At 38.7% G+C, this 23,589-nt stretch overlaps 8 protein-coding genes across 8 annotated transcripts; 4 read left to right on the top strand and 4 right to left on the bottom strand.

Moving 5' to 3' along the window:
• Positions 1-417: 417 nt before the first annotated feature.
• On the bottom strand, positions 418-2,621 carry LOC108053326 (juvenile hormone epoxide hydrolase 1). Its single transcript, XM_044458052.1, has 4 exons — positions 2,335-2,621; positions 1,982-2,181; positions 1,650-1,857; positions 418-1,333 (listed from the first exon to the last, which is right to left on the bottom strand). Exons 1-4 carry the CDS (start codon positions 2,530-2,532, stop codon positions 548-550), a joined length of 1,392 nt encoding a protein of 463 aa, XP_044313987.1. The 5' UTR covers positions 2,533-2,621; the 3' UTR covers positions 418-547.
• Positions 2,622-3,985: 1,364 nt separating this feature from the next.
• On the bottom strand, positions 3,986-5,832 carry LOC108053857 (juvenile hormone epoxide hydrolase 1). The gene is made up of 3 exons (XM_017136575.2): positions 5,282-5,832; positions 5,019-5,223; positions 3,986-4,804 (listed from the first exon to the last, which is right to left on the bottom strand). The coding sequence occupies exons 1-3, from the start codon at positions 5,680-5,682 to the stop codon at positions 4,004-4,006; spliced, it is 1,407 nt and encodes a 468-aa protein (XP_016992064.2). The 5' UTR covers positions 5,683-5,832; the 3' UTR covers positions 3,986-4,003.
• A 911-nt stretch (positions 5,833-6,743) lies between these two features.
• On the top strand, positions 6,744-7,075 carry LOC123038152 (small ubiquitin-related modifier). Its single transcript, XM_044462035.1, has one exon. The coding sequence runs from the start codon at positions 6,758-6,760 to the stop codon at positions 7,001-7,003; it is 246 nt and encodes an 81-aa protein (XP_044317970.1). The 5' UTR covers positions 6,744-6,757; the 3' UTR covers positions 7,004-7,075.
• Positions 7,076-7,821: 746 nt separating this feature from the next.
• On the top strand, positions 7,822-8,475 carry LOC108041155. The gene is made up of 3 exons (XM_044461830.1): positions 7,822-8,057; positions 8,113-8,258; positions 8,310-8,475. Exons 1-3 carry the CDS (start codon positions 7,955-7,957, stop codon positions 8,448-8,450), a joined length of 390 nt encoding a protein of 129 aa, XP_044317765.1. The 5' UTR covers positions 7,822-7,954; the 3' UTR covers positions 8,451-8,475.
• Positions 8,476-8,746: 271 nt separating this feature from the next.
• On the bottom strand, positions 8,747-9,198 carry LOC108041160. The gene is made up of 2 exons (XM_017118977.1): positions 9,124-9,198; positions 8,747-9,058 (listed from the first exon to the last, which is right to left on the bottom strand). Exons 1-2 carry the CDS (start codon positions 9,175-9,177, stop codon positions 8,939-8,941), a joined length of 174 nt encoding a protein of 57 aa, XP_016974466.1. The 5' UTR covers positions 9,178-9,198; the 3' UTR covers positions 8,747-8,938.
• A 735-nt stretch (positions 9,199-9,933) lies between these two features.
• Positions 9,934-10,418, top strand: LOC108041158 (diptericin A). Its single transcript, XM_017118976.2, has one exon. The coding sequence runs from the start codon at positions 9,958-9,960 to the stop codon at positions 10,267-10,269; it is 312 nt and encodes a 103-aa protein (XP_016974465.1). The 5' UTR covers positions 9,934-9,957; the 3' UTR covers positions 10,270-10,418.
• Positions 10,419-12,156: 1,738 nt separating this feature from the next.
• On the top strand, positions 12,157-12,674 carry LOC108041157 (diptericin-A). The gene is made up of 2 exons (XM_017118975.2): positions 12,157-12,303; positions 12,363-12,674. The coding sequence occupies exons 1-2, from the start codon at positions 12,181-12,183 to the stop codon at positions 12,609-12,611; spliced, it is 372 nt and encodes a 123-aa protein (XP_016974464.1). The 5' UTR covers positions 12,157-12,180; the 3' UTR covers positions 12,612-12,674.
• Positions 12,675-13,235: 561 nt separating this feature from the next.
• Positions 13,236-13,546, bottom strand: LOC108041156. Its single transcript, XM_017118974.2, has 2 exons — positions 13,439-13,546; positions 13,236-13,378 (listed from the first exon to the last, which is right to left on the bottom strand). The coding sequence occupies exons 1-2, from the start codon at positions 13,532-13,534 to the stop codon at positions 13,295-13,297; spliced, it is 180 nt and encodes a 59-aa protein (XP_016974463.1). The 5' UTR covers positions 13,535-13,546; the 3' UTR covers positions 13,236-13,294.
• Positions 13,547-23,589: the final 10,043 nt, after the last annotated feature.

Raw genomic sequence — 23,589 nt, 5'->3', positions numbered from 1 at the left:
GCTTTTTGGGGGAACGATCGGAGGGTTGTCTGGGTTGTATTCATATGTACATATACATATTGAAATTTGCGACGCAGCTGGGGTTCCAGGTTAGGTAGATATACCCTCTATTTTTAATCTGGTTTAAGGTACCCTCGCTTTGTCATAAAGTGAAAGCTTTCATGTCTTTGAATTGTATAGATTGTATAGTCCAACATTAATCATTGAAGCTTCCTAACTTCTATCAAAAACTAATGGATTTAAAAATGATTTTAGAAAGGGTACATCCAAGTCGACTACAGACAATCAGTGAAAGTTACGTAAGAATGTTTCGAGCTTAGATTTATCTTTGTATGTATACCTATATACCAAAAACAAACTGCCCCCTCGTTCTCACCAATATCACTTATCAAAGTTTCCAAACAAAAACTCTTCAACTTTCGGTTTTAAAAGCAGATAAGGCAACTTCAATCACCAACCCGATTTCTTTTAATTTTCGCAACAGACACTGTCGCTTCAGAATAGAAATTTACAATGCACTCGTATAACTAATTACAAATAAAGTCTTTCAGGACAAATCAGCTTTCTGGACAAAACTAACGAAGTCATCGTACAGCTGCTGGGGCAGCTCAAATGCCGGGAAGTGACCGCCATCCGAGTGGTGGGTACTGTGCACCAGGTTCGGGAACTTGTTGGCCAAAACCGAGTCGGAAGTGTGGACGATCTCATGGGCAAAACGAGTGCATCCAGACTTGGCCTTGATGGGCAAGCTATCTACGGCCAAGGCGAACTGCGACGCAACCATGGATTCCGAGTACAGACGCACGGAGGTGGTAATGGAATTGGTCACGTAATAGATCATCACATTGTCCAAAAGCTGATCGTATGTGAACCTCTTGGTTAGTCCGCCATCGGGAAGCGATCTGAATGAGGGATTCGTCCACGTGGAGAACTTCTCCAGAATATAGGCAGCCAGTCCAGCTGGATTGTCGATCAGGGCATTGCCGATGGTGTCCGGCTTGGAGGCCTGAATATGGGCATATCCCATTTCCTCCAAAATGGTGCTGAACATGTGTCCCAATCCCTTGTAGAAACTGGCGTGCTGACTGTCCACAAACCAGCTGGGGAAGAACGACGCCAGCACCAACTTGATCTGTCCCAAGGGGCTGTTGTTTCCGCACATGTTCGAATGGTAACCCAATACGTTCTCCGGGAAAAGGGAGGCTACATTGGATCCAATTATCGAACCCCAGTCGCCACCCTGCACCAGGAACTTATTGAATCCCACTCGGAGCATCAGGTTGCGCATTACCACGGCCACTTGGGCCACGCCGAATCCAGTTTTTGAAGAGCCCTGGAAATGGTAAGTAGTAAGTAAGTATTAAAAAAATGATCATTAATTTTGAAAGTTTAAATATTTTCTACCCTAATCGGGTGTAATCAATTACATCAAATTTAATAACGTGTTAAGTTAAGTAGAAACTGCCAGGCTGTTTACAACAAATCTTACAATTTATAAGCTAGAATATGAAATTTATTTTCAGAATAAATTATATGTGTTATGCACTTCCAAAGCGAAAAATATATTTATGACATATATTTGTTTCCATTGCACAACAAATTCGTAAGATTTTAATAGAAATTTCAATCTGTTGATGGGATATACTAACCTGAGACCATCCATAGCCCGGCAGACTGGGTGCAATCACCTCGAAGACGTAGTCGCTCTTATCACTCGGCGTGGTCAGCAGGGGAATGAAGTCGTAGAATTCGCGAACGGTTCCCGGCCAGCCGTGCATCAGGAGCAGGGGCAGCACCTTCTTGGGCTTCTGGCCCTTCACCTGGGTGGGTTTGGCATGAATAAAGTGAATTTTCAAGCTGCGTAAAGAAGAGTAAAGCATTTGGGGTTAATTTTCGGGGTTAATGTGCAAATGCAGATCCACTTGCCGGCAGCTTATTATGCATTGAACCAACGAATTGACATTAGTGTTGCCCTACTCACCCCTGAATCTCCGTCTGGTAGTGATCCAGTTTCTTGAGGTATTGTTCGCGTTCGGTCCACTTGGCCAAGTAAGTGTCACGCCAGTATTTCACCACCTTGGCCAATTCATTGGCATTGAAACCATACTCGAATCCCACACCCTCCAGCGGCGCTTGAGCCTTCGAAGGACGACTCAGCTGGCTCTTCAGATCCTCAATTACCTGGAGGTATGGATTAAGATTATTAGAAAAAAGTGTAAAATGTGAAGACCCTCAATAAAATAGAGATTTACTAAACATACAAAACTAATTTAATGTCTAATGTAGTTAGTCTTTAATATTTATTTATTATTTTTTTCTATGTATAAGTCTTACCTCTGGCTTCACGCTGATGTCGTAGGGCAGGATGGCCTTATTTTCCCGATAAGGTTCCTTTAACGCTGGACCCCAGTAGGCATTGTTGTCCAGATCGGGCCTCTTTCCAGGAGCCTTAAGGTCGCGATAGTTTTTATAGCCGATGGCCACAAGCATAGTCAGTCCTCCGATGAGGATCCTCACCCAGACATTCGCCATGGTGGATCTACTATATTATATGTATATATATATTTATATATGTATATATTTGGAGACTCCTCAGCAAACTGCACAGCTGCTCGTATGCGATCACCAAGCACAAATGATTTTAAACGGCCAAACAACCGGCAAACAAAAGCTTTCTGCCGGCTTGTGGATCGTAAGTGGATCGTATTATGAGCTGCACTGCAATGTGAGCATGATTAGGCGAAAAAACAAAAATTTAAAAGGAGCTTTTGTCATGGAACGAATTTAAAATTAGTTATTCAAGATGATCATGCAGTTCCGTTTATCGGCTAGTCAAAGTTTCAAAAGCGTAAAACTAAATTTAGCAGAAGCGATTCATGCTTAGAATGTAAATAATTATATTGCATTAAACTGAATACCAAATAAATAAAATAATGATGAATATGTATTTCAATTATCAGCACGCGAAAGCTTTGATATATCACTATAGACAATCAATCGCATTTATTAAATGACAACAAATAGGTTACATTTCAAAATAATTGTTAACACTTTGCGTTTGTTTGCACTATTAACACACTATGGATGTCGTATCGTAATCTTTTTTTTAAATTCTTATCTTGTTTTACAAACAATTGGTATCTATGAATTCAGTTGTTTATGCCTTTTTTTTTTTCGATTATCTAAAATTTTATTTCCGAAAACAAGTTTATACTAAACTTTTGAATATATTAAAAAAAAATTGTTCTAAGCTGCAAACATTTTTGTTAACGTATCGTAATCTTTTATGAGATTCTTGAAATTCTTATCTTGTTTTTCAAAAACTTGGGTAAGGGTTTTACTCTTCCATTTATTCATGTCTATTCCTTTCTACATTTTTTAAGACATCCATTTAAAATGATCGAAAGTTCAAAATGATAAAATAAAACCAATTTAACTGCAAACCATTCTTTGCTGTTACCTTGTCTCAGATTAACACTATATACAATTTTCTAAACTGTTTTTATCAATAATTATTGGTACTACATTTAAAATATTATACATTTTATGTTGTAAGTTTACTTTTTCTCAGATTATGTTAATCTTTATTTCAACAAGAAAACCGGAATATTATCAGTATTTTGTTTTATTTTACGACTACCATTAGAAATGCTCTTTCTTATAAAAAATAAAATATCAATTTAGTTTTTATTGCTTAACAGTATCGAGCTTAAATTGCATATTTCTTTTAAAAGAAATTTAAAAAACGATTTTAATATTTCACAATATTTCTGTGTGAAATAAAAATTATTATACACACAGGACCAATTTATGAAAAAAAAAGAAAAACACTCCTAAAAGTTATATAGAATACTTGAAAAACATTTAGAACAGGCACTAAAAAACAAGTGTGCTTTTAGCTCATAAAAATATTATGACTTACACTCGGGTTAATTATTTTAGTGCTGTGTCAGTTTGCCCGAGCTCAAGTAAATAGATCGTTTGCTAGTAATAGAAAATCAATTTATTTCTTCGTTTCACCATGGAGACCAATCTTTCCGGCAAAGGCGGTGAAGTCATTGTACAACATGGCCGGCATCTCCAGGGCGGCGAAGTGGCTGCCCTGCTGGAAGTACATCGAGTGCTTCAGGTTGGGGAACTTGTCCCTCAGCTGCCAGTCGGTCACCGAGGGCAGGTCGAACCGGAAGCGGGCACAGCCCATGGGAACTGGAGACTGGACGCGGTCCAGCTGCAGGTCCCTGTACGTCTTAGACACGTTCTCCAGATAGAAACGGGCCGCCGTGGTGGCCGAGTTGGTCAGGTAGTAGACCATCAGGTTATCCAGCACTGCCTCCAGACCAAAGACCGTGACTATGGCGCCAAAGTCCTGCTGCAGGCCGGGATTCGTGCAGGTCTGGAACTTCTCCAGGATGTAGGAGGCCAGACCAACGGGACTGGAGGTCAGAGCCGCTCCAATCGTGTCCGGCTTGGTGGCCTGGATGTGGAAGTAGCCGCTCTCCTTCAGCAGCTCCAACCATTTGTCCCACACGGGGAAGTGATGGTCCACAAAGAATCGGGAGGGCAGGTACTTCTCCGGGTAGAAACTGCCGTAGATTCCCTTGAGAATGGCCAGTGGGGAGTGCAGGACGCACATGTTCGAGTGGTAACCGATCACGTTCTCCGGATAGAGAGTAGCCAGGTTGCTGCCAATGATGCTGCCCCAATCTCCACCCTGGACAAAGAACTTCTTGTGACCCAGACGGAGCATCAGGTTCCTCATCACGGTGGCCATTTCGGCGGCATTGAATCCGGGACGAGTTGCAGCCTAGGGAAAAATAATATTTATTAATGGGATTTGCTTTTACTGAAAGATAAAAGGGTTATCACATAATATTTAAATATATACCCCCATTTTTATAGCTCTTTCGATTATCTTTTCGATGTTAACCATTATGCTATTTATCAATTGACCAAAGCTTATAAATATGAAATTTGAATATCTCTAACATAATCCCCAAAAGGCAAAACCAGTTACTCACATCAGACCATCCGTAGCCCACCAGAGAAGGTGCCACCACCTCGAAAGCGTAGTCCGTGATGTTTTGGTCCTTGGTGAGCATGGGAATAAAGTCGTAGAACTCTCGGACCGATCCTGGCCAGCCATGGAGCAGCAGCAGGGGATACACGTGCTTCCTGGCCTTGGCTTCCTCAGAGGCCTTTTCGTGAATGAAGTGGATATTCAAACTGCAGGGGAAATACAACTTTGAAATGCTATCCGAAGAGAATACATTTGTCTACCCACCCCTGAATTTCCGTCTTGTACTGCTTGAACGAATTGAACAGCTCCTGGCGCTCATCCCACTTGGTCAGGTACTTGTCCCGCCAGTAGTCCACGAACTGCTCCAGCGCATAGGTGTTGAATCCGTACTCAAAGGCAATCCCGTCCAGCGGTTCGGTGAGTTTCAGGGTGCGGTTGAGTTGCTGGCGCAGATCATCGATCTCCGCCTGCGGCACTTGCAGCTTGAACTCGTAGATCTTCTCGTCGGGCACGAAGTCCTTGCCATCGCCAGGACCCCAGTAGGTGTTGTCCTTGAACTCCGGCTTGGGCAGGGGCTTGGTTAGATCCGTGAACACCACGTAGCCGTAGCCCACGAAAGCACCGAACAGGGCCACAATCAGCCCAAACACTATCAGCCACTTCATTCTGGCCGCCGCCGCAATTAGCTTCTGTTCGTTTTGAATTTAAATGAGCCTAGCAGCTCGCACCAGAGATAATAATCCCGAATCCTAATCCAAATCCGAAGCACAGACGACCGTACTCCCTCAAAGGCACTGAAGAACTGATTGCCGTCGCGTTTTCTCATTCCCCAAATTGTCTCGCAAAGCTCTATCGAAATTCGCAGTCGCCGTTATAGTATATGTTCGTATATTATATTTATAAATTCGTTTAGATAGCGCTGGCTATCGTGCACAGTGGTTCAAAATATGCTCTTTCACCATGCTCTTTGCTCACTAAACCCATTTGCGGCTATAATGTTTTGTACTAATTGTACTTTTAGTTCAAAGTTTAAGTAGTCTCTGCCTACTTGTTTTGTTTAAGTCAAAGCTAAGTGATTTAATTACACAGCTTTGGGTCAGCCATTTCATTTTTAAATTAATAATATAAATAACAGGAACCGATAAAAATGGTTACAAATGTCCCCTGATTTTTGTGTTTTACTTCTTGTTTTTAACTAATCAATATTAAATATTGTTTTCTGATTTTAATAATGCGTGGTTTTAATATGTTTTTATAAACTAACATTGCCTAAGACTTTATTATTTTGTAAAATATTTCGTGGCATATCACATCACGGTTTTAACTATCTTATTATATACCTTATCGGTTTTTATAATGACTCAAGACCAAGGTGCGCTTGGGGCTACTCTGCCGGGTACTGGGTTACTTACCCACGTCTACACCTTGAATGGCCCATCGATTTTAGAGCGCGATAGGCTGACCCACACATGAGTACATGAGACAAGAGTGAGGGTGACTTGGGAATAGTCCCAGCTACTTAAAAGTAACCATTATCTTATCGGGGGTCTCTTTGGTCTTATTTATTGGTTAGCGCTTCACCGGCAAACTGATCGTAAATCTCTGCCCTTCTGCCACTGATGATGTGGCTCCAAACAAAAATCGAAAAATGAATGAATTCGGCCAAGCAGAAGGCCACGTGGCTACTATCACTTAATAAACAGATTCCTGCATACTATCACTAAATTCATAGCCCACACAATGGCCCATCAGAGCAAAGTCCTTTGGCTGCTCTCCATTGATGGACATCACCTGCAATGCCATGTGAATACCGATCAACCTTTGGCTGACCATCTCAAGAATAAATATGCCGAGGCATTCGACGTGTCTCCTAGCTCCCTGATCCTGGTCTTCGATGGTGAAAAAATCCAGGATCAAGACACCTTCGACTCTTTGGCCTTGGAGGACGATGATATTATAGACGTTCTAGTGGCCGCAATCCATTAAAATGTATTTGTTAATTGTTGACCAAGTAATTGCAGAGCAGAGTCAATGAACTAAGCTGGGCATGTTTTTTATCAAACACAGACAAAATTTTGTTATGAATTTTTATGGAAAATATGAGTAAATTAAAATTTCAATTATTAAAATTATAAATTTAATAAACTTAAAAGAAATAAATTTAATTTCTATTACATAATTACTAAAATATTCAGTTAGAATTTTTTAATTGCACATTACTTTCCGGAACTTGTCATTTTTATTTATGCAAACAAAAAACTTGAAAACGTTTTTCTCTCTATGTGAATCAAAGTCCGGGGATAATTTCTGTAAATTGTAAGCAAACAATAATGCTGTCGACATGCAACTTTCGAAGGATTCAAGGGGCAAGGGACTCGAAAAATCCACAAAAGTGCCGCCAAACATGCAAGACACCAAAAAGGAGGCGTGGTCGTCGTGGCAAAAACAATGATGTGGAAATGTAATTCGAGTGAAATTAACGCAATTACCATGCCGCAGTCAAAGGACTCAAATTCACTTCCGATGCACTGCAGCTGGAAAAAAATAAGTTTGTTCGCGTGCCGCAAACAAATCGCATTGATACTTGGAAGCGTGTCAAAGGTGCCACCTCCGGGGGCAATAGAGAAGTCCCTATTCCGGAGCCCAATCGCAGCCCATTAATGCCGCCTCTGCCTGGCTAATTCCCATTTTATTGAGTGCTCCAGTTACGGCCAAAGTTTGGGACACCGGCTGCCCATAGCAACCCACCTCCCCCTCGAGAGGGGCGTGGCCTTAATGGCCGCAATTAGTTTTTCATCCAGCTGACACGCACTTGTCGTAAAGGTACATTGAACCTTTGGCTAAATTGATTTTCGTTCGGGCAGGCCAGGCAAAAGTGATTCAGTTTATTTAACATATCAAATATATACTATTTTTAACCGAAAACTCAGAAAAAGTATGCCAAGTCGACCGGATGAACGTTGGTTTGTCATCACCACTTTGGCCTCATGGAACTTATTGGGCGGTTTCGGGTTTTACGCCTACATTATGGACTGTTACTGTTAGTTAAGCCATGTATTACCAAATACTTATATAATATTCATAGTTTCCTTTAGTAAATTATCCACCCGAGCACGAAAAAAGACAGTTCCAATATCACACCTTTTCCGGGAGCATTAACCAAGATATTGTTATCGGAATTACTGTGGTAATGCTATGCCAGATATTATCCACAATATTGCTGTGTTTGGCATTGAATGAGGTGAACCTTCTTTTATAATCATATTATCAATTTTTACCAATTGTGTTTCAGGCCAAGAGGAAATGTTTTTTTTACGGAATTTTTATTAGCATGGCTTTTCCGTGTGCCTGTCTTCCGGTTTGGCCGTTGGCTGGTAAGTTTTTCCACTGTCTTTTGGTTATGCATCCGACATTAAGTTTTGATTTTTACTAGTCACACATGTCTCGATTGTTTTGATAGCCCTGAGTTACTACTTCGGATGAAATAACTTTTTTATTTATTTATTAAAGAATAATTGAAGTCGATGTTATTAATATATTTTTTGCATTGAAGTTATCGACTAAAGATGGACTTATATTTCAGATATTGTTGTCAGCCTCAAAGTAGGCTACAAAAAGTGTTTGCGTCATTGCACTAATAATTTGTTGTGGTTGCGATTTGATGAAAAAACTCTGTACATTTGTAAATTAAACTAGATAAAATTAAAGCAGTAATCATATAGTTGTTAATTAAAAATAAAATGTCATGTTGATTTATTTGCTTCAATTGCAGTTTTCCATCAGCCCAAAAGTATTGCAAAGTTTATGCTGTTATACCATTACTGATAAGCAGCAAGTGATTGCTTATAATATAAGCATTGGAATATTTAGGAATACAAAGTATTACTGAACTTAAAAGTTATCTTCCATATCGCCGAATTGTCAGTTTTGCTGTTCATCATAATTCCAAGAAAACTCTTGCTTTTCCGGAGGTCCTTCTCCTTTTATTCCGATTTCAAGCTCTTGATCATCGGCTGATGATTGGCAAGTGACGTGTCCCAGCTGTTAATTTAATACAATATATGAATTTTTTTATAAATTTGTATTTTTTAGTACTCTGTACTGACCCAGCAGACCAAAAGAATGGCCAAAATATTAATAAATATCGATTGTATCAACATTTCTCTTTGCTGCCTCGTCGACTTCTGTTGGGAAACTGTTTTCGTGTTTACGTATGCCCTCTGCTTTAAATCAATTAATGTGTATTAAATATTGATGTTTGTATTTTTGTTTGCTCACACACATGGGTCTTTATCTGTCGCGGTTGCTTCTGCTACAATTTCCACTTAATCCATAGCGGTGTTAAAAGTTCAACATTTTAAAATATGAATAAATACATAGGGATGGGTTTATAAGAAATAATAATCTGTTGAGTATCTTATTATTATTATTCCTTTTTGAGATCTATAAAGTAGTAAACGCTGATTTTCTTAATTATATTTTTTTTAAAGGGAGGAAATATAAAATATAAAAATATAATTAAATTAAAATAGGTTGTCTAGTTATATTAACCTTAGTTATCTTTTAAAATAAAATCGATTTTTTAACTGTTAAATTGTATACTAAGACCAAAAGAAATTCATTTACAATATTTCCGTTTGAGGAAGTACAACCCCCATTCCTTTAAGATTTGAATAAGAAATTTTTCAGTTTTTGGCTTTTTCTTTATTTAATACAAAGAATATTAAATTAAGATCAATTTTGTTGCTTATAAAGGCAACTTGGGGAATCCCTTTAGCTGACCTGCAATCGGTCTTAAGTTAAAATTATGAGAATGCAGGTGGCTTTGTAAATAAGATTACATCGGGGATTCATTTGGTGATGGGCCTATAAAAGCGCTTTAAAACTGCACCAGAATTATCAGTCACCAGATTGAAGTCCTCTCAACGAGATCAGCCGAGATGCAGTCCACCATTATCTTCGCATTGCTGAGCTGCGCCATCGGCGCTGCTTTGGCCCATCCGATGCCCGAGGATCTGACCATGAAGCCCACTCCACCACCTCAGTATCCTCTCAATCTGCAAGGCGGAGGAGGAGGCGAGAGAGGCGACGGATTCGGCTTTAATGTTAAAGGTCAACAGAATATCTGGACCAGCGACAACGGACGCCACGAGATCGATTTGACTGGAAGATATGGCCAGCATTTGGGCGGACCATATGGAAACTCACCACCCAGCTATGATTTTGGAGGCATCTACCGCTTTAGATTTTAGTTTCCACTTTGTGGCATGAAATTTGTTCGCCAAATATATTATCAAATACAACCAAATGAATAACTGATCATAATTTCTCTATCTAAACTGTCATTTAAGTTCAACAATGTTCATATTTATTTTGAAATAAATTACCAAATATAACCAAATGTATACCTGACCATAATTTCTCTATCTCAACTGTCATCAAAGTCGGCACTTAGTGCTATAGGTTTCAGCTTATAAAAACCATATTCATATTTTTGTGAAATATATTACCAAATACAGCCATACGTATACCTGACCATAATTTCCCTATCTTAAATGCCATCAAAGTCCTTGGCGTTGTTTGTTTACCCCGGAACATTCAGGCAGACTTCTAGAGACAGAGGTTGGGTCACAGATGATCTTGCAGTTTGGCTAATTGTTGATACATCTTGTTTGGCCAACTCCGTTGGGTAATAACAAATTACGATGACAGGCGGTCTTAATGAAACCTGCCAAGACAAAATGTTTTTTGCTAATTGGATTTATTGCGTAAACTGTCGAAAGAACCTTCGATGGAAATTTATCATGCCGCTGTCGCATCGTCCGCAACATCCGCAGCCTAACCCCAAGATTAAAATATTACGCAATCCCCAATGAAAGCGAATAAGATTCGCTCAAATGGACAAAAAATGATTCATGAAGAGGCTGTGTTCTAAACTCTTTTACAACCAAATTGGAAGATTACCAAATGTTTTTCACATCATTAATTTGACCTAAGGAAAGCTAAATTGAGTTGACCTTGCAGAATGATGAATTGATTTGGGAAACTAAGCTTGGCCTGGGGAAGTGGAACCTGTGGGTTGATTATTTTTATTTTTTAGGGTAAATAAGTTTTTGGCGAAATCAGAAATTCTTTTTTAAATTGTTAGATGTTACAAGTGATTAAAAAAGAAGACAAACTTGCGTTGGCTGCTTGAGAAAAAGTGTTACAATAGCTTAAGATTTATTGTATGCATTTAAAATCAGGTCATCACACAGAAAGTCAGTGCTAGAAAGACAAAGAATAATTGTAAAGTTATCTTAAATAACTAAAAGCAAGCCATAAAGTTAATTGCACATATAACAAATGCTGCACAAATTACAAATAGTGCTTGGGGTCACTATTATTTAATAAAAAATGATTAATCAGGTTTAAGCTTTAGAAATTTCTTAAAGTTAGGGTGGTCCTAAGAATACGATCTTGAGTTCAGGGACTTGGTCCCAGGCTCAGGTACACTTTTTAATTATTAACACCATACTTTTATAATAGATTTCGTTATACTGATTATAAATCTATGCACTCTTGCTACTAAAAGTTATGTAGAATCATAGTTGCACTTGACCATATTGTTAAAAAATTTGAAAACCTAAATCTTTTTCATTATATTGAGGTTCAAAATGATTCAAAACGTAATTTTGTCAACTTTGAGCAATTTTTTTAAAACTCGAAAGTCCATAAGAAAAGTTTGTTTACAATGGGGAATATTCTGTATTTGTTAAATGAAAAAGTGATGCAAATAAAATATATATGCGTGCTTGAGGTTCTTTTTTCTGCGAGCTGTGAGTGTACCTAGAGGTAATAAGTGGAGTACTCCCCCTTTAACCGTATTGGGTGATTATTATCACAGCTGCCACCCATGCATGACTTTAAAAGCCAAATACCTCTGAATTCATTGTTTCTAATTGGGATTTACTTTGTCGGCTGCCTCTGTTTGTAGAACCAACACGGACATCTTATCAATAAGATGTGGGGATCCACTAGTGAACCACTGAACTGGCGTCGGCTAGAATGGGATTCCCTGTTGGGGAATCTTCTGCCAAGATTGATAAGACACCGATCTGGGGTATATAAGACCTTATTACGATTCCAGCCGTATTCAGTTGACAAAGTCTAACCAAAGCAAAATGCAATTTGCCTCCAGTTTCCTGTTCATTGGCCTGGCCTGTGCCTGTGTCTTCTCTGGTGCCTTGGCCTATCCTCATCCTGATCCCCGAGAGATTGTAAACCTAACTCCTGAACCCTTGGCGGTAAGTTACCAAAGAAAGATTTTTAATGTTCATGGTTCATAAAGTGTTATAATTTCTAGTATGCACCCAATTTCGACGTTAAGCCCTTTCCAAGGGTGCGTCGCCAGTTCCAATTAAATGGTGGTGGCGGTGGAAGCCCGAAGCAGGGATTTGATCTGAACCTCAACGCTCGTGCTCCAGTTTGGCAGAGCCAGAATGGACGCCACTCCTTCGACGCTACGGGATCGTATGGCCAGCACCTTGGAGGACCCTATGGCAATAGCCGACCTCAGTTTGGAGCCGGAGGAGTATACACCTTTAGGTTCTAGGAAAATAGCACACTTTCTTAATATTTATTTAGAATAAATAAATAACCATACGTTCAAAAGAAATCAATGATTTATACTTTTACTGTTTACCAAATTAAACCAAAGCCAACTTTACTATTTTAATTATTTCTAACACATATGAATTGCAGTGCAAGAAATTTATTCGCTTCTTTTCTCACAATAAAAAACGAAAACCAAAGTTTGACAATCCCTTTCAAAATTCTGATGATTTTCATATTCAAGGCATATATATTGTTAAATTGTTAAATCAAGTAAATAAGAATTATAAATCTGCTTAGTTTTTTGTTGTAAAGTATGTTCAATCAACCAATTTTGTATGTAATCTTTTTTGAAATACTTGACGTTACTATTTGATTAGACAAATGAGACTTAACTCTTCAAGCTTAACCCCCTTTAGTCTGATTTTTCATATAAGTCGTTCATATTAAATTGGATCCAATTGTCAAATACATATGCCTACGTCAAGGCTCAACTTAATTGTATGTAAATTCAAAAGGTCAGACAAATGTATAAGCCATATGAACAATTATACTTTGTAACTTCTGCGTTATAAATTCAAATAAATGTGAGCCAGTACAACTTTAAATAAAACTAAAATCCAAATTACTTAGATGAGTATATATTTGTGAATTTATAGAAAGAAAATAATAATAATAAGCATTTCACTGCCAAGTACTGTCCCAGGGCATCCCCTTATCGGTCTGATTGAAGGCAAAGATAGTGGGATCAGGTTGGGGTACGAAAAACTATAAGTAAACGAGTTAAATTATGGTATTTGAAATAAAGCTTAGAAGCCAGAAAATCACCTCCTCCTCTAAGCTCCCCGTGCCACCGCCCACCGAACGCCCTTGGATGAGGCGAAATAGGTGGAGAATAAGCCAGAGACTCAGAATGCCCAACATTTCACAGAGAGATGCTGCGTCCGACTGAATTGTCGCCCTGATTTCGACTGCCTCTGGCCCCAGTTCTCAACGTCGCCGGCTGATAAGACCCTGATAAGGCCGACGAGGGTCTGGATGTGTGTCAAGAGCTTGCTAACAGACTAGAGACCATAGCCCATGGAGCGGAGACCAGGTCAAAGCTAGACCCAAAGCCAAACCCAGCTGAACTGTATTAAATTTGGGGAACGTGCAACTGGCAGCCAAATTTGGCACGTTTTCTGTTGAAATCGAAAAGAAGCCAAAACAAAAGCAGCACAGCAGACCCGAAAAAAATGGAAAAGCAAAACAAATTTAAATGTTAGAAGCAACACAACAATGAAGGTCAAGCTATGATGACTTTTTTCCTGCACCAAAGCCCCATCCTACCAATAAAAGAAAAAAATAAACAAAAAACAACCGAAACAGAAATTTCGTTGCGCTTTGCCTCCGTTTTGTTTTTTAGTCCAACTCTTTGTCTTGGGTTAACTGGGCAAGTTCCTTTTTGATAGCTTCAATTTCTGGCCAATTTTTCTATTTAATACCCTGCGTTATAGGGTATAATCTGAGCACATTTTGAAAAAAAAAAATTTATTAAAATTTTTTTCTTTTAAACCTTTAAGTAATGTTTCCATAAAATGTAACTATAAATAAATATGTATTTTTTGCATATATGCACGTTAACAATTTATTTAATCACAAGTAAAGAACAATTTATTATAAGATTTAACTATAGCTTAAATTGTAATTTTTTAAAAAGAAAAACTCAAATTTTAAATAATGAATAAGAGTATTTGATGGTTGAACTTTCCCAAAACTGACCTTATATAGCTGCACTTTTCTCCTCTGTTTTCCATGTCATTTTCATATGGAGAGCGCTCCAATTCAGTGGAAGAGCTATTTTCTAAATCAATGCGCAAATTGTCAAAGTCAAAAGCGGGAGAATTTCTTTTGTTTAGCTTCGCTCTGTTTTCCTTTGCATTAGCCTGATATAGAGGAAAATTGGCTCGGTCGGAAAATTGCTGGATCGAAGGGGAAGAGGGAAGGGGGGGAAAAGCGGCCTAAAGTGGGTGGATTGTTTTCCAAATTGCACATGTGGCAGTCAACTCATTTGTCAAGTGGCAAATCAGTTTAGACCAAGACAGTAACACAGAGCCAAAGACCGAGTTAGAGGCGGCGATAAAATCAACTTTGCATTTTCCATGTACTTGGAGTTGACGGTGAAGTTTTCCCGTCGCCGTTTTTGATCGTGACGATCGACGGTATTTCCCACGCAAACTTGCCAAGACCAAGACCGAAGGCAGTTAAATTGTTTGACACACTCAACACTCAGCTCTTGTCTTTGATTGTATCGGAAACCGAACAAACATTGCTGAAATTTATGCTCTCCATTGGAAAAGTTTCTAATTAGAAAGTTGGGAAGGGTGGCGGTGGCGGATGATGGCCAGCGAAATTCATCTCCCACTAATGGCTTTTTAATGAAGCCACCGAGAACCTGCCTCCCAGCGAGACTAACTAACTCAAATTAAGCGTATTAATTATGACTGACACTGTTACTGGCAAAAGAAATTGCCACAGCGAAAAGTGCAAGAGTTAGCAGGTGCCAGGCAGACTCTTGGCTTTTCGCATTTGCATCTGACATTTGCCGAGATGCGACGACCTGCAACCGAAACTCCACTCCACTCCACTCCCGCTAGACAAAAAGAGGGATCGCGGCATTTTGGCCTGCTTACTGCATTTGGCCAAAATGTCTATAGTTCAATTGCTGATATTTTGGCCAGACACACGACGAAACACGTGACCTATGCAATGGAGCAGCAGCCGATGAGCCATCGCCAAAGAGCGTGAGCATCTCGCGATGGCTGCGTGACACGAAAGGGAGATCGAAATCGGGGTCACCAGGCAGCTGAAAGATGAGGATAGGTTGCACTTTGGTAACTTACTTTTATTTACTTTCCCTGGTAAACAAAAAATAGTTAAGATCTAATCTTCATAAAGTACTTTGAAAATAATCTTGATTCAAAAATATGTTATTATCCCTTTGTAATGTTTTCATTCAACTGAATTAGGTTTTGTGTTTGTATTTAAACTCTCACTAATAGATAACCATAAGCGAAGTACCTCACCACCACATTTATTGATTGTCCACAAGGGACAGTATTAAATACTAAGCCACACGTTAATAAAAAAAAAAAAAAAACTAATAGATTAATTGATATTATACAAAATTATTGTCAATGTGGTTAGTTTGAATATCAAATTAATGAAATGAATTAATGAATTATTGCTTTACAATATATTTTCATTTAATTTGATTTTCAAAAAAATAAATAGAGCTTAAACAAGATTCTAAAATCATAAATTCAAAACAAACATTAAATCCCTTTAATTTGTGAAGCTTTTCTTATAATAGTTGTAATAGAGATATAAATATTGTTTTTAGTTTTAAATATTTGTATGTTCAAATAGTTTTATTCCCCTTAAAAATAATGAAATAAAAACATAATAAAATAGATAAATCGGGATTAAACTTGCTCCTTAACATCTATTTAAATTGCCCGCTGCCATCCCTAAAGATCTGCGCAGTTTGCGATGGGCAAGAGTTTAATAAATTGTTCGACTTCGATTTAAAATAAATCGACATCAAATGCTGCACAAATCTTTCGGCGCAGAATACTTATACTTTTTCTCCCCTAATGAAGGTTGCCCGTTGTGTTTGTTGCTGTTTGCTGCCAGCTATTGCTGTTGTCATGCAAATTGGACTCACGTTTTGCACATTAAGCAACCATCAATTGTTTCAACAAATGCAATGATTGAGTTCTTGGCACCTGGCCAAGCCTCGATGGCCCTAACCCCTCCCTTCCCCCCACCTCTTTTTTAAGCCATCAAAGCCCGCATGTGTTGCATGGGGAGTGCTTGGCTAATTGGAGTCCAGCCGCAACTGGCAACTGGCAACTTGCAACTTGCAACCGGCAACCAGCAACATTGACCAACAGGAAGGAGACAGGGAATGATGCCTCAACTTCATCTCGATCTTAACAGTAAAAATGAAGACAAAAATATTTACCGTAACGCATTAAGAGAACAAGAACAAAAGTTACTGATGCTGCTGATGTTGCTGCTGGCAGTTGCAAGTTGCTGTTGCAGTTGCTATCAGTATCAATAGTAATTTGAGGCAATCTTTTTGGGGGAGGAGAGATGGTGTCGTAGGTCAGGCAGCAGCAGCAGTTTAAGCCGACTGCAATTTGTGGCCTACGAGCTGCAGCAGCAACAGCAACTAGCAACAGCAACTAGCAACTGCAACCAGCAACGGCAGCAACTGCAATGACGATTTGTAGCCAATTATTTCAAATATTGTATTGAAATTGTAGGCCAGTGTGAGTGTGTGCCTGTATCTGTGTGTGGTTATCTCTCGATTGGCATCTGCAGCAGGCCCAGGACTGGTATCCCTGCCCCTCCTGCCCCGCCTGTCCATCTCTCTAGCCAATTTCCCCAATCTCACGTAGCCCGTTCGAGTGTGTCACAAGTGACCACTGCAGGTCCGGCCAGTCCAAGTGGTTGCCAATCGATGGCAAATCTCAAAACCAGCAGTCGGACTCTCGGCTAAGGTCGCAGACTCCGCTCGATTCCCACAACCTGACGCATCTTTGTCAAGTGTCCGATTAATCACCACTCTTAGCCGCAACTTTACTTCCAGAACGACTTGAATTGGCTTGGCCAACGGGTCACGTCAACTGGCAACAGCTACAGCAACAGCACGCGCTGGCTGACCTTTGTTGCAGCAGCAGCAACAGCAACAGCAACCCATCAGCAACAGCAACAGCTACAGCAGCAATCTGACATTCATACGTTAATTTTAGCTTGTTGCATCAGTCAGATTGTCTGTGTCATCGTCTTAAACTTACACTGAACAGCAAAAGTGTTGAAGAACAAAATAATTTCGCTGGTGGGAAAAGCCAATAAACACTTTTAAGCCTAAAAAAGGGCTTTTCCAATGAGGATTCTATGAGTATTTATAAAATCAAAAATAACTTATTTTATCGACTTGCTCTTTTAAAAGTTTCTTATAAAATTTAATTTAAATTTTAGAAGCCCTTTTCCTAGAATCCTAGTCAAGGTCATAAGTAATATTTTTTAGCCCAGACTTATGCAGTAAATTCAAAAATGAATGTAAAGAACTATTATTTATATTGCAGTTGTGTTTAAATCATTATATGCATGTTTATTGAATAATTGATGACCAATTTATTGCCCATATATCTAATGATAGAAAAATATTTACGATAAACTAAGTATATGCCAATGATTTATATTTCATCATTCTGAGAATCATATTCCCGCTTTATAGGTAGTCAAGCCCACAATCCATAAAATCAATGCTGCTTAGTGTGGATTGGTAATCATGCATTTAAAATTCAGCAGCACGATCAACAAAAACAATCGGTAAACGGCTAACAACCAACAAAGAAGCCCAAGAATGCAACGGCAATTGTCTGGTCTTGGCCAAGGCAAAAACTTATTAATACCTTATTAGACAAGGGTCGAAGTCGTCGGCAATCCGTCTCTATGGAATATCAATGAGAACTGGGAAGCGGCGACCGACGACCGCGGTGGCATTTCCGTTGGCCCGCCAACTAGTCCCATGGTGGCACCATGGGCGACAAAGCAACGGTGACCGATCAATTCGCGTTTGGGTTTTTGGCTTGCAGCACACAGTCGCAGTCACAGGAAATGCAATCATAAATCGCCCATGATGACGATGACCATGGCAGCGTCCCCAGCGAAGCCCTCTCCCATCCCCCGACTCCCTCGAACATCGGCCGATGTTTATGTTCATGGCTCGGCAATTAGCCTGGCCAAGATCTGAGCACAACCAGGAAACGATTCCTCGCACACTATGCGAAGGGTATTCTAATTTGGCTTAGAGCCTGACAATGGTCAGAAGAAAGATAGGTGACTGTGTTACTGATTTTTTATTATTTAAAAAGAAATACTACAACTAACAATTTATGGTGATGTTTTTTAAAGAGACGAACATATATTAATCTACTAAATTTGTCTCATTCTTTAACATGATTTAATTTGATCTGTTTTAATTTGATCTTGTATTTATTGAAAAGATAACCAATTTGTAATTTAGAATTTACAGACCTTTTTTTAAATGTGGAGTTCCTTATCAAATTTGTAGCTAGTTTATAATCAAATGTTTTTCAGGGATAAAGTATTGGACTCATACAAAATGAATTAAAAAATATTGAAATTTATTATACATTTATTTAAATATTTTTCTGAAAGAGACAAAGTGTTTAAGAGTAGTAACATTTTGAATTGCAAAGCTTAGCTCTACTTTTACTTTATCAAACAGTGAATTAAGGTCATTGAGAATACTTATAAATAAAACATATGAATGTTTTATCTCAAAAATACTCATGATATTCCAATGGATATGTAGGGTATAATCGTTCCTGCTAGGACTGTGTGGTTTCTGATTCTCTCCTCCATCTTTTTGCTCGGACTAAACACTTGTCAGATTGCATGTTCAATTCTAATAATATAATCTTCTCCTGCAGCCTTTATTTTGCACTGCTTCGGTTATATTTGCGTGCCTGGGCAATCTCTAAACGGTTTAGCCCCCACTTTCCACCCCTTTTTTGTGCGGTTTTTCCTTCGCGGGGTGTCTGCATTACAACATCATTAGAATTTGATTTGCGTTTCCTTGTGATGCGGCTGCTGCCTTGGCTTTCACTGCTAACGTGGCATTAAAGCCCATTTAGCTGTCGTGTGGCAATTATTGATCAACAAGGTGCCACAATCGGCAATGGCCAAGTGGCCAAGTGGCCAGTGGCCGGCGGAGGGCTTCCTCCTTTTCTTACGAGGGGAACACTTCTTCGTCTGTTAACTCTACGTGGACTTCTTGGCCGGGCATTTGCATAAAGCCGTTTAACCGTTTTGCCGGCTAAAAGCAATTTTATGCCCCTGTGCAGCCCAGCCCCCCACCCCCCGCCTCCCGCCCCTCGCCCCTTGCCCCATCCCTAACCGCACTTAACACGCTTCATTTGGCCTGGCCGCCGACTGCCGACTGCCGACTGCCGCTTTCGCTCAACGCTCTACGCTCGCCATCCATGGCCGCAAGCGTTTAAATATTTATGTCTTGTGTATTTAAGTTAATCACATCCGAATGATGAGCTTCAACTACTGTACTGTGGCATCTTTTTCTCGAAGGCTGCTGAAACACTCTAATGATTTGCATGGCCAGCTGAAGGAGGAAGACACTGGAAGCCAGCATCACTTAGAAAAAAATAGATCACTCATGAGAATATTTTATAAATAGTTTTTATAGTTAATGTAATCTTTATTTGGAAAATAAAATAAAAATCGAACTAAAAATATTATTAATACATTTTTATAACATTTTAAATATTTAGAAAGGTATAGTTAGGTATATAAATTCAAGTTTTCTTTTAGACAATTTAATATAAAATATAGCGAAAATAAACCTATAGTTGAAAACGAAATTAAAACGTTTACATTCCATTTTTACTTCGTTTAAAGTGAATTAAGTTTCTAATGAAATTATCATAGCATTTTGTATATGAGTAACCGTATTACATTTTTTCTTCAAAAAGTCAAACCTCTACGATTTCGATCTGTGTATGCTTTATTATATGGCAGTGCAAAAAGACGCAAACTTCTTCCTCCGCCACAGGTGTCATTTGTTTGCATCTCTTTATTGAGTCGTTAACATTCCTGGATTTTCCCGTTTTTCTCCGCTCCCCCTCTCTGGATATTTGAATTATTTAGTGGTGAGACCCAAACAAAAATAAAATAAAATCCAAACACAAAACCAACAAATTCCCTCACATTAAATGGGAGATACAACAAATTACCCCGAAAATGGCCACACAAAATGCGGCGAACAAGGTGAGAGACACTCGCCGAGTGCGACCTGTACAGTGAGGCAGGGAAAGGCGGAGGCAAAGGAAGCTGGGCTTCGCATCGGTTCCCATAAACATGTCCTTTTCCAATTTGCTTTTTTCGCTGTTTGCGTTGCCGCGACATCTTTAGCATTTCATTAATTTATGTTTATTGTTAACACACACAGCGACATTGCCAATTGGCCTGGCTAACTATTTTTGGATTAGGATTAGGCTCTGCCAATTTGGTGTGAAGTTTTGCATTTGCTCCTTTGGCGGCCCGAAACGGCGACTAACGGCAGCTGGCAGAGCATCAATCAATGCAGTTGCAGTTGCAGTTGCAGTGGCATCCACGTTGTCGTGGGAGGGGAATCCCGGAGTGCAGCTAGCTGCCAACTGACCTTGCAATAAGGAAGTGACATCCGTCACTGTCTCTACCAAAAGCAGCGGCAGAAAAAGTGCACTGCCAACAAAAGCATTTAAAAGCCAATGAAATCCGATATTACTCACAATGGGTTCTAAATTTTTATATCTAACAATATAACTTCTTAATGATTTTCTGTAAATAGAAAAAAGTACTTTGCTAGTCACATCATATAAATTTAAATGGGAAAATGCTGTTCATGAAATTCATTGGCTGTAAAATATGGTTTTAAATACTATATATCTACCAGAACTCATATCCCCTAATTTTTATATTATATGGAGAATTTAATTACCTTACTAGAACCGAAAGTAAATTTAAAATCCTTGTAAATGGTCAAACGAATTTTGAAAACTTATTTTGTATTAAAAACAAAATATAAGCAAAATAATAGGATTTAGTTTGATACTAATAATAATAATTATTTCTATCTTTATTGAATTTTGTATCTCAATTACTCATTATCTTCAACATCATTCCTTACTTTTATTATTAAACTATGAAAATATTCTTCATATTTTTTAAGGTGGAGTTGCAGAAGTTTCCGTGTGAATGCCCCATCTCAGTTATGCTGGGCAATTAGTCTGGAGTGGGCCGAAACCTCAGTTTTCGTTCTGTTCTTCCAGCTCTAACCCATCTGGTCCCTCCATCTGCTGGCTTCTAATGAGCACAGCCTCCGTCCGGCTTACATCTTTTAATTTATTTATTTTTAATATGCCGCACACTGCACTCAGTCGAGCTCCTCGCCGCCGTCCGCCAAATTTTACAACTCAATAAATTGGCAAAGGCTTTTCTATCTCTACGCTCCAATCATATGTTGGCAGTATGGTGTGCGCGCAATTATTGTTCTAACGGCATTTCAAAGCAATTTAGTGCCGCCTTTTTGGGTGGGCAGCAGTCCAATGACCGCGGTCCGAACTGCATTGTCTGCCTCGGAGCTCCCTCTATATATACATATATATATATATATATATCGAAGCTCCCAACTTCAGCTCGAAACTCCAATTTGAGGCTCTCTGTCTGCGTGCGCCGCCAGCAAACTTCCATGTCCATGACTTTGGCTACAAAATTCCGACTCTGACTATGGCAATAGGCCGCCGCACACAAAATCATCAACATAAATTTACTTTTAGTGCGTTGGGCAGACAGGGGGAAATGTTTGGGGAATGGGTGTTGAAACTCATAAAGAGAAGCGCCGCTTTTGGCCATAAAATTGACAGCTTATGGCCGGAAAATTGATAAACAAAAACAATGGACAATTTAAACCGAACTAAAACTATTCATTACGATCGATAATATTGATACAGCCAGATGTCCTATACTAAAAAGTTTTAATTTTATGCAATTATGGTAGTTAAATAGGATACTTAAAACGATCCGTTCGACTTACATTCTTATTTTATTTTTGTTTTTCATTAACAAATTTAATCATATTCTTAAAACTTTTAATATTTAAAAAAAATATATTTAAAATGTTACAAATATAATCTTTGGAAATTAAAATATTGTTAAAATCCCGTTCATAATAATATGTTATGTATATGATTTAATTTAATACGAACCAACTAACGAGTTAAAATTAAAAAGTAATGTAACATACGCCGTATTGCTTTTCTTTTTATTCTGACATTTTTAAATATTATTATTTAAAAGTATATATTTTTTAATTTTGTTATTTTTATCAGCTTATGTTTATTTATTTTTTAAATATTTTAAAATTAAAAATTGATTTAGTTAACTTATATCTATATTTAATTATATATATGTGAATTTTATATGACGGAAACTTGATACTTACTTCTTAATATTCATGAAATAAAATAAACTATTTAGAAAGTGTTTCGCTATTTAAATATTTTTACTACCAATACTATTATTTAGTAATGGATTGGCACTCCCTCCGTTCGTTCTTCATTATATCTCCTTCTGATAACGCTTTTAACTTTTTAATTTATGCATTTAGACCAATTTGTGGGCCTCAGCACCTATTTGTGGTTTTAATTATTTTCTAGTTCTATTTTCTTTCTAGCCACTTATCAAGCTTGAGCTAATTTGTTGAGCGCTGAGGTAAAGAAATTTTTAATGAATTTCTTTTATTCACCTCTCTTTCTATTTAGAATATGCCATCCAAGGGGGAGAAAGAGATGGAATCGGCGGGCAAAGCGGCGTTAAATGTTTCCCTGGCAGTTTGGCACCGCGGCCGGAGTACCGTTGTTTGTTGTGCGTTATGGTTTGTTGATTGCCGGCGACAACTTCCGACGCACTGCGGCAACGGCGGCAACAACAGCAACAGCAGCAACAACAGCAACAGCAGCAACAACAACAGCAACAGCAGCTACAGCAGCAACAGCGGCACCAACAGCAACATCAACAACAAGAACCACCCAAAACTGGACGCTCCATTGCGGGTGGTGGTCGTCGAGTGGTTTTTCATGCCCGTTCTGGTTCGGAGTTCGCCATTCTTTGGGGAACCACAGAAAACAAAAAAATAAAAGAACAGAAAAATAACCAAAAGAACAGGGTTAGTTCTAACCGAAAGGCATGCCGAAAAGTGTATTTAATTTAGCAGTTAATTAAATTTTCTACACTTCGAAATCCCCCGTTCCACTCCCTAAAAATATAAAAAATTCTTATGCTCCTCTTTTGTTTTAATAACTTTGATTGGTTGCGCACAGCCCGAGGCGAAGTTTGTGGTCTCGCCG

The sequence above is a fragment of the Drosophila rhopaloa genome, unplaced genomic scaffold (genome assembly GCF_018152115.1).
Source record: "Drosophila rhopaloa isolate 14029-0021.01 unplaced genomic scaffold, ASM1815211v1 contig_115, whole genome shotgun sequence".
NCBI lineage: Eukaryota > Metazoa > Arthropoda > Insecta > Diptera > Drosophilidae > Drosophila > Drosophila rhopaloa.
Note: the sequence above shows the minus strand (reverse complement) of the source record. Positions and strands in the feature narration are given on the sequence as shown.